Source organism: Solanum verrucosum, unplaced genomic scaffold (assembly GCF_900185275.1).
Source record: "Solanum verrucosum unplaced genomic scaffold, falcon-dt-bn FXZP01000786.1, whole genome shotgun sequence".
In the NCBI taxonomy this organism is placed as follows: domain Eukaryota; kingdom Viridiplantae; phylum Streptophyta; class Magnoliopsida; order Solanales; family Solanaceae; genus Solanum; species Solanum verrucosum.
The window spans coordinates 126605-136761 of NW_026020076.1; the positions used below are offsets into that span (position 1 = coordinate 126605).

The 10157-nt window shown below is 29.7% G+C and overlaps 1 protein-coding gene across 1 annotated transcript; it reads right to left on the reverse strand.

Annotated features, from left to right (window-relative positions):
- Nucleotides 1-4198: 4198 nt before the first annotated feature.
- On the reverse strand, nt 4199-8161 carry LOC125823958 (IAA-amino acid hydrolase ILR1-like 4). Its single transcript, XM_049503306.1, has 5 exons — nt 7734-8161; nt 6429-6554; nt 6031-6345; nt 5249-5377; nt 4199-4792 (listed from the first exon to the last, which is right to left on the reverse strand). The coding sequence occupies exons 1-5, from the start codon at nt 8100-8102 to the stop codon at nt 4397-4399; spliced, it is 1335 nt and encodes a 444-aa protein (XP_049359263.1). The 5' UTR covers nt 8103-8161; the 3' UTR covers nt 4199-4396.
- Between the last annotated feature and the right edge of the window lie 1996 nt (nt 8162-10157).

Genomic DNA, 10157 nt, shown 5'->3' on the forward strand with positions numbered 1-10157 from the left:
CTAACAAACTGCAATTTGGATATATTTTTTTTACTTAAATAATAAATTATATTGCCTAATTTATAAATTATTATACTCTTACCGAAAATAATTGTACCTTTCTAATCCGAAATAACAAAGGGGAAAATTGTGCATTTTAGCAAAATATTAATTCAAAATAAATGATATAGTTATATTTTCATTTAATTCCAATTCGCAGAAAACACATTATCATTCGCCTCTCTCCCCTGAATCTCGCTCATCACTCTCAATTCTCTCCCTTGCCTCTCTCACTTTATACAAACACAAATGTCAAATTGTGTTTGTATTTGTATAAAACAAGAGAGATTGTATATACATATACAAATACAAATACATAACTCTTATACACTTAAAATTATACTAGTATAAATATTTCATAGCCCAATTCTCTTTTACATTTCTCTCTCTCGCTTTATACAACACAAAAAGTGAGCGAAGATTTGATATACAAATATAAATGTTTTAACTCGATCCAATTGTATACTAATTCAAAAATTTATGCAGATATACAACCTAAATCATTGATACATATACATAATAGTTTCATATATACAATTATCTAACCGATATACATATACAATTCACCTTTCTCCACTCTCTGCCTCTCTCTCTCTCTCTCTCTATATATATATATATCCTAATCTCGCTCGCCACTCTAGCGTAACACAAAAAACATATACATATACAAACACAATTTTCATAGACACAGACACCCGATTTATACAAATCAAATGTTCCACACAAACTATGTTTGTTATAGAGTACAAATAGCAAAATTGTAGCTATAGAGCGTTAGTATGATTTTTATGTATATACAATAATATCTAGTCCTTATTCTTCACGAGGGTCCTATCACCCCCCCTAAACCTTTTAAAAGTGAAATATCTAGTCCCCTACAGACTCACACCCAGATTTGCATTAGGCAGTGGTCAACATGCGCTGCCACATAATATTTACCTTTTTTATATATATAAAATAATTAATTATTCTTTTATATTTTACTTTTTTTGTTTTAAATTTTGATCTTCTCTTTTTCTCCTTCTTTTCCATTCCTCCATTTCTTTTTCTTTGAAAGCTTCTACGGATTTGACGACTACCGCATTTCGACCTTCATCGAAATTCTAAACACTAGGAAATCTCGTTCTAAGAACTCTATGACTGATAATTGCTTCTTCTTCCGCTATTATAACATTTCTCAAAGATTGATATGAGAAACTCAACAACAATTTCAATAAGTCGGTCTTCTTCATCAAAACCAAATGATTCCTTTAATGAATTCTTCTCCATTGATCGAATCTATTACTTAGTGAACTCCTCCATTAATGACTAGTCTAAAGTTCCATTCTTCTAACTTTTAATTTTGATTTTGATTTTGAGCAACCAACAAATTTTCAAAGTTTAGAAAAGTGGAGATATGACGAAAAATATGTGATTTGAAGATGAGACTTAGTGATGAAAAGTTGAGGAGGGCGGTGACCTGGTGGTCGAGGTGAGCCACCAGTATCTATGGATCTGATGAAGATTAAAGGGAAAAGATAAAGAAGATAAAAAGAATAAAAGGAAACATAATTTCTTCTTTTCTTAAAAAAAATAGAATATTAATGTGAAATAAATTAAATATTTATAAAGTTAATAATTTAATTATTTTTTTTATCTCTCACTCTTCCAAAGAAAGTGAACTACACCTTCTTTGTCACATCAGCATTTAAGGAGCAAATAATTTCACTTTAAAATAGTCCAAGGGGGTAATAGGACCCCCGTGAAGTATGAGTGTGTACTTGAAAATCCGGCCATAAATTGGAGGGGCTTTTGGTCATTTTCTCTTTGCTATTCCTAAAATTTACTCATAACAAAATAGGTTTGTAATATATTTCTAACACAAATTTGATATAATAACACATAAGTTAATTTAAATAGTATTTGAATATTTAAAATTAAAGTATGATACATTTTTAACACCGCTAATAAGAGAGAAAAATAAACGAAAATTGTAATATATTTTTAATTCAATATATCATGCATTTTATAGACATTTTTAATGTACATCGGGAATATATTTATTTATAATACAAATGTATTATAAGTAGAAGATGTGAATTTCAAATATTCAAGTACAATTTAAACTAATTTACAGTGTTACAAATATATTATATTTGTTGTGAAATAATAACAACCAAATTTATAATAATGTATAATATTAAATTTTAATCGTATTACAACTATGTTTATATTTCATACACTTGTAATTATACAACTATAAAAATAACTTTTCAAAATTTCACCTAATGAATCACCACCATCAAACGACCAGAATTACCAATAGCTCCAACCAATCCATTAATACTCTCTCTGTTCCTATTTACTTGTCAAATATATTTTAATTTGATTTATATTTTTACTTGTCATTTTTGACAAATCAAGGAAGGACAAAAGAAATTTCCTATTATACCCTCAATTTATTAACATTGAGTTAACATCTTTGAAAAATATTGTGAGTAATGTTAGGTCGGAAATAATTAGATGTCATACGGAAGCTAGCAAAGTGAACCTCGAAAAACCATGAGTAAGAAGACAGACGAGAAATATACCAAAGACACACATTTAATACGGTTCAAACAATTGACCTACGTCCACAACAGAGATGAGCAATTCACAATATAAATATGAGACTACACAATATTGAGAAAAGTAACCTCACACAATTTAATCAGAATAAAAAGAGGTCTACACAAGTGATAACTTGTGTGAACTGTTTCTCTCCCTACAAAAACTCTCAAAGCATCTAGGACTACATTGTGAATGCTACCGAGTTAGAAAGAATGAACCTGTATTTATAGAGTCATACACTTTTTCCTACAAGAAGGAAATATCATTTATGGTAAAAAATTCATGACAAATACCCAACCAGTAAATATGTTTGGTGGGATTCTATGATTATCTCATTTTACCAATCATTGTTTTATTAATAAATTTGTCAAGTTAAAATTAGTCAAATAAATAGAAATGAAGAGACAGAGGCGTATCCAGGATTTTGAAATGATGGGTGCACTATTACAAAAAGGTGGATCTAAGTTATAAATTTGATTGATTTAACATTTAGGTTATTATCACTAAAAATAATTAAAATTTTAAAATTATAGGTCCAAAGTTATTTTTACCTATCCAAACCACTTAGAGAGACATTACCCAATTTTAAAAAGGAAAATAAAACAAGATAACTAAAAGATTCAAATTTCTAACCTCACTTAGAGTGGCGCACCCAACATAATCGCACGGTATAATACTTCAAGTGTGGGTTCACATATCTATATTTAAATATTTTTAAAAAATATAACACTATTATATATGATTTCAGGAGGGGAGCATGGGTTCACGTGAACCCGGTGACTCCCTCCTAGATACGCCTCTGTGAAGAGAGTAACTAATCTAAATACCTATATTTTTAAAGTTCATTCGTATGTCATCCATTGAATTGGTGAAAAGAGATTTGGGCTTGTAAACATCATATTTGAGTTTGACCCAATAAGAAAGCCTAGTAATTGTCTTTTTAGGTGATTTGTATAAATAGAATTTTTCGTTACCACAATTTTATAAAAATAGTACAAAAAATAATTATTTTATGGTGGATTGTCAAGATTTTTTATTTGATATTAGGCAAGACTTTCTTGACAACAAGTTATAGTGATTGTTAGAATTCTGTGCACAATTCTGTTGTATCTTCCGGATCTTTTCAATATTTATGGCTGAAAATTGGTGATTTATTTAATTTAGCCAAAAATTCTGACAATTGTTGTGTAAAAATTTTAGCAACACATTTTTCCTTTAAAATTGATTCAGGTTGCTCCAAATCAAATCAAATTTGATATCCTTATAATGTCGTCTCAAATGTTAGATTCAACCCTATCCTTCAAAACCAATAGATTAACTTTATTTTCTACAATGAACAAGCTCAAACTCAACATTTGAATTTGTGTGTATATCATGTATAACATTGTACATCACACACACAACTTGATGGGTGTGAGTGAAATTTATATGGAACACCTATATAATTAACTATACACAAAATTTGAAGTGATTTAAACTAATTTTGAATCAAAATTTTGAGTTGAAATCGACTTGAAAATATTATTATGATAACGTATATTACATGTGTACATCATATATATTATTGTATGTCACATAGATTTTCATGAATATATACATGATATACAAAGAGATACACACATACATTGTCTTTCATATTAACTTTTAACATATTACTTAATAAATCATAAGTAAGAAATTAAAGAAAATTGGACTAGAACTAATGATCATATATAGATGTAACATACAAAAAAAAATACAAAAAACTAAAGAATGTTTTACATGATTCCTAATAAGAAGAATGGGAATTAGTACACTTATTTGTAGAATTTAAAAGGTATGTATATGCAAAAGTTGCATGAATTGCTGCTCCAATTGGAAGAACATCTTCATCAATGAAGAAATTTGGATTATGTGGAGGATAAATTGCACCAATCTTTTCATTTTTTGTTCCCAAAAAGAATAATGATCCAGGGACCTTCTCTAAAAACACAGCAAAATCTTCACTTCCCATAAAACTAGGTGCTAATTTATAGTTTTCCTCTCCAACGATCATTTTCGATACTTTTCGAGCATGTTCATATATTTTCTCATTGTTTATAGTTGGAGGAAGTGTTGGATTTTCACGACCATCAAAGTCAATCTCCACCGTACATCTATGTACAGCTGCTTGTGCTCGTACGATCTGACTTTTTCATCAAATTAAAAATTAAAATTTATCATTGAATACAAAATATTTTAAGTCAAAATACATTGAATGAAAAAAAAAAAAAAAAAACATATGTTGACTTGTGAAGCAATCCTATTGTTTGAAGTTTGAAATTTGAGGCATTGGATAAATAATTTATCATAAATTAAAGAAAAATCAAATGTTGACTTATAAAGTAATCCTAATTTGACATTTCAAGCTATAGAAAATTTTTGCCCATAGAAACATCCTTAGAATTGGTGTAAATATATATATTTGACCAACCTTAAAAAAGAGAAATATATATTTAAAACTTATAACCTTAAACATCAAATTAAGTAGCAATAAAAGCAATCATTCAAGGTGAAATAGAAAACTTAAAACTAAATTATTATCAGATACTAAAGAAAAGTGTGTCATATAAATTGAGCCAGATGAAATTAAGTTAATTACCTCTTCAATTCTTTTCCTCAAACCATAGAAACTCTTCTTACTAAATGCTCTATAAGTCCCAGAAATTGTAGCTGAATCTGGTATGACATTAAATGATGACCCCCCTTGAATCATAGCCACAGAAACAACCTACAAAAATTACACATAAACTCTTTGTTATCCTCTAAAAAAAAATTAAAAAAAATTAGTTTCAAAATGAAGCTAACATTTAACCATAGATTTTTTGAAATATTCTCTTCACATATTTGTCTAGCCATAAAATTTGATCAGATACTGAAAATCTAATCTTCAAATACTTTTAAGTTTCCATACCAGTTTATTGGACTTTCACTCAAGAAAAACTCAATTTTTCAAATTTCATGTTTCAACTTCAATATCTATGACGAAATATGAATGAAATACAATTTATCTGCAAATATCTGTTTGACCGTAAAATTTGATCAGATACTGAAAATCTAATCTTCAAATATTTTTAAATTCCCATACTAGTTTATAGCACTTTCACTCAGAAAAACTCAAATTTTCAAATTTCAAGTTTCAACTTCAAAATCTATGACGAAATATGAGTGAAATATAATTTTATCTCGAAATATCTGTTTGGCCATAAAATTTGATCAAATACTGAAAATCTAATCTTCGAATTTCCAGATCAATTTTTGGTACTTCCACTCACAAAACATCATATTCCAACAATAACAACTTCAAAAACTCAAATTTTCAAGTTTCAAACTTCAAAATTTACGACCAAACGTAAGCGAAATATAACTAATACTATTAATTACCTGTGATTCAAGAGGATCAGCCTCTCTTGACACAATACTTTGCAAACTAATAACAGCAGTAGAAGCAGCCAAAATAGGATCAACAGTATCTTGTGGTATAGCAGCATGTCCTCCTTTGCCTCTAATTGTTGCTTTAAAACTTCCACATCCAGCTAAAAATTCACCAGGCCTAGATGCAACTACACCACTTGAATACTTATGTACTAAATGCATACCAAATATGGCTTCTACATTTTCAAGAACACCCTCATCTATCATATCTTTAGCCCCGTACCCTCGTTCCTCCGCGGGTTGAAAAATTAACACAACCGTACCCTGTATATATGCATGAACGATGAATTCGATTAGTACTCCAACGAAAATTTTGGCCTTAGATGAAGGTTTTTGTAGTTAGTTACCTGTAAATTGTGTTGGAGTTGTTGTAATATTTTAGCAGCACCAAGAAGCATTGTGGTATGTGCATCATGAGCACAAGCATGCATTTTGCCATCAATTTTGCTCTTGTGTTCCCATTTTGACAATTCCTATATGCAGATACAGTCAAATCTCTTTATAATTGTGTTGGTTGTCTGATATTTTTTTACTGTTATAATGCAATGTTATTATAGAAAACATAAAATAATATGAAAAATGGTTCCAAAAATTAACAAACTAGCTAGGCCGTTATAATGAGATGATTTTATATGTTATGGAAAGGTCTTGATTATATTTCTTGATCTTCAAAGAAAAAGTATTAGCAATGTAATTTTTATACTGTATCAAAGAAGTGTTGATACAAATGATTGATATTCTTTTCACATGGTGAAAGAGGTAATAAATTCAAAATATGTCCCACGTACTATAGTAAATGTGGTCAGAAAAAATAAAAATAAGGTTTGACTTATACATTCGATTCATGGCTGAAATGTCGCCACCACTGCCGCCGCTGCTATTTCTGACCAAAAGGGTAAGTAAACTACCACAACTATTACAACTTTTTACCACAGTTAAACAATATAAATTTTTATTAATATTTTAAAATACATTTTTTTGTTATATTAATATAAGAGAAACTACAATTTATACTGATATTTTTTATATAAATTTTAAATATACATATATTTTTTAATTTTAAATATTAATCAAATTAATTAACTTCAAAAAATAAAACATAATAACTATTTTGAAACGGAAGAAATAATATTATTTTTTTTCATTTTCTCGCCCACAAAATTGTCTTAGATCTACTTCAACTAACATTTAATAGCAAGAATGAAATTCCAACGGACGTCAAATTGCACCGTCAAATCTTTTACAATAATATTTTTATTTGAATTTAATGCTATATCAAAATACTACTCCTATTATAGAAACATATAATATAAAAAATCAATTTCACAAAAACAAACTTAATTAACTACTCCATCTGTCCCTAATTACATTTTCATTTTTTTTCTTTTAATTGTCCTTAATTACTTCTCCATTTTGACAAATCAAAAAAGGACAATTTTTTTTTACTTATTATAGCCTCAATTAATTACTTTGAAAAAAATTAGAACTTCTTGAAAATTTTAAATTTTTAATTCATTCACTTCATAATTAATAAGGGTAAAATGGTAAACTCACTATGTCAATCATTGTTTTCTGAATATGTGTGTCAATGCAAAAATGGACAAGTAATTAAGGACAGAGGCCGTATATGAGAGTTCAAAATAATTACTAACCTGAATAGGCAAAGCATCCATATCAGCTCTAAGAGCAACAAACGGCGGCTTACCGGAGCCGATGGCTGCAACAACGCCGGTCTTAGCCACCGGCCACCGGTATTTAACTCCCATCCGATCAAGTTCCTCTCTAATCAAAGCACTTGTCATAAATTCTTCATAAGCAAGTTCCGGATTCTCATGAATTTGTCTCCTTATCTTCTTCATCCATTTGACTGTCTCAATATTATTTGCTAAATTTATAATATAATCTTTCGCGAAAATATTTTGATCAATCAAAAATGGATTCAGACACTCTTCTTCGTGCCCTAAAGAAAAAAACATGAACATAGAAAACATCAACAAGACCAAAACTTTCTTAGTACCCATAATTTGTGAAAAATTTATCAAGAAAATTTGTGGGTATTTTTTATTTTTGTGGTTTCAAAGCGACCCACTATGGGACTATATAATGAAAGATAATTTAGATGAAGATATATTTATTTTTATATATATGGAGGAGAGGGAGACAACAAATTGAATGTGAAGTGATACTAATATAGTGGATTTATGTGGACTAGTTGATACAAATAATTAATTAACTTCATGAAACAAATGAAAAACGTGACAAAATACGTAGAACGTGAAATGTCAGAATCATACTTGATACGGTATTTAATTATTAGGATTATAATGAATATTGTTTATTGGCTTTACAATAAGATGCCTTCTTCTACTTTTCTTCTTCCTCTTTTGAGTAATATTTTTTTTGTTTCAATTTGTGCGAATGTGTTTGATGTGTGTAAACTATGTAAGGATTGTGGTAGAATGGTAAATACTCCTTCATCCTTAATTAAAGGTTTCAAATTTGAGTTTCCTGGATACAAAGTCACTTTTATTAAGAAGCGGTTTACCCTTCAATGTGGGACTTTCTAGTACAAATTTGAATTTAATCGGGCTCTGTGGATACCAGACACCAAGTGAAAAACGAATTATGACAAACAAAGTAAAATAGAAAAAGTAATAAATAGGGATAAGGGTCTGAAAAATACCTCAATTTTGACCGAATTTGTTGTTACGATACCAAACTTTCATGACGACCTATTACCCCTAAACTTTCATTGGATATTTTGTTTAGATTAGAGATTATAGTACAGTACTTAATTTGACTATCATCATAAACAACAAAAAGAAAAGAACGTACACTTAATAATTGAACCAAATTAAACAACAAAATTAAACCAAATTAAACAACAAAATTAAAACAAGATAAACAAAATTAAAACAAGATTGTAAATCAGAAACGCGAATAAAATAGCCAAAATTTAACAATAGGCAAGATTCCAATTGTTGTAAATCCTACTCAGTACTCCCTCTCACTCGGTGTCCTATCATGTTTATCTCAGAGTTTAACCTGCTTTTTTCCTTCTTTTTTTTTTAATTTACTACCCCGTTCATCTTTTTCTTTTAACCTGTATTCTTAGTAACTCCTTCTTTAACCCCACCCCGGAGATGGCCAACAAGACGTCCTGTAATTTCTGCGGACTTTTTAAGGCCTTTAACACATCCTAGAAATTTACAGGTTAATCCATCGTTGTTATCAAGAAGTTAAAATCTTAACCATATACTAAGGGTATTTCTTAACATAATACATAACTTGAATACAAACATAATTTACATAATTAGTTTTAGGGAAAAATTAAATACAGGAAAACATAAGCGACTTACATGATTTAGACGGAGAGAGGTTTCCCTTTCGGGAACCCCGACTGACCCTTACACACTAAAATACAAACTTTTTGTACAAACTGAATATTACAAGAAGGTTTTTTAGAGGTCTTTGGTCTGGGTGGTGGAGAGGATTTTGCTGAAAATTGACAAGGGGAATATGTTGTGTGTTTTTTCTTTTTTTGGGTTTTTTTTTCTTGCCTTTGTCACTAGAGGAAAGGTTTCTTTATATAGAGGTCTGGAGGTAGAAGGAATGGCCAAAGGAATGGCCAGAATTTAACCAACACGCTAAAGATAGGATAGAAGAAAGTAGTGGCCTAAAGTTTGCCGACACTCTAAAGATAAGGTCGAATAATACATGTCGGGTACGCATTTGGGCCCCATCGTCACATGCATTATTGTCACTTATTAACACGAACTTTGACGCGTGCTTATCAGTTTTCTCCTCGTTAGAGGATAGTGATAAAGTAAGCACTCACACGACAAATGTGGGCATACCCACATGGCACACTTTTATTCTATTCCTCCTTTATTTTATTGTCTTTGCCTTGTTTTGTCTTGTTGTGTTCATCTTCAGGTATCAAGGTTGTGCAGAGCTATGGAATCAAAGCTCATTCCGGAATCATCATCTTCATTAGGTTCTTGAACATCTTGATAATATGAGTGTTCTCCATAATCGTCTTCTCCGAAACTTAGTGATCTGGTTATGTTATTACC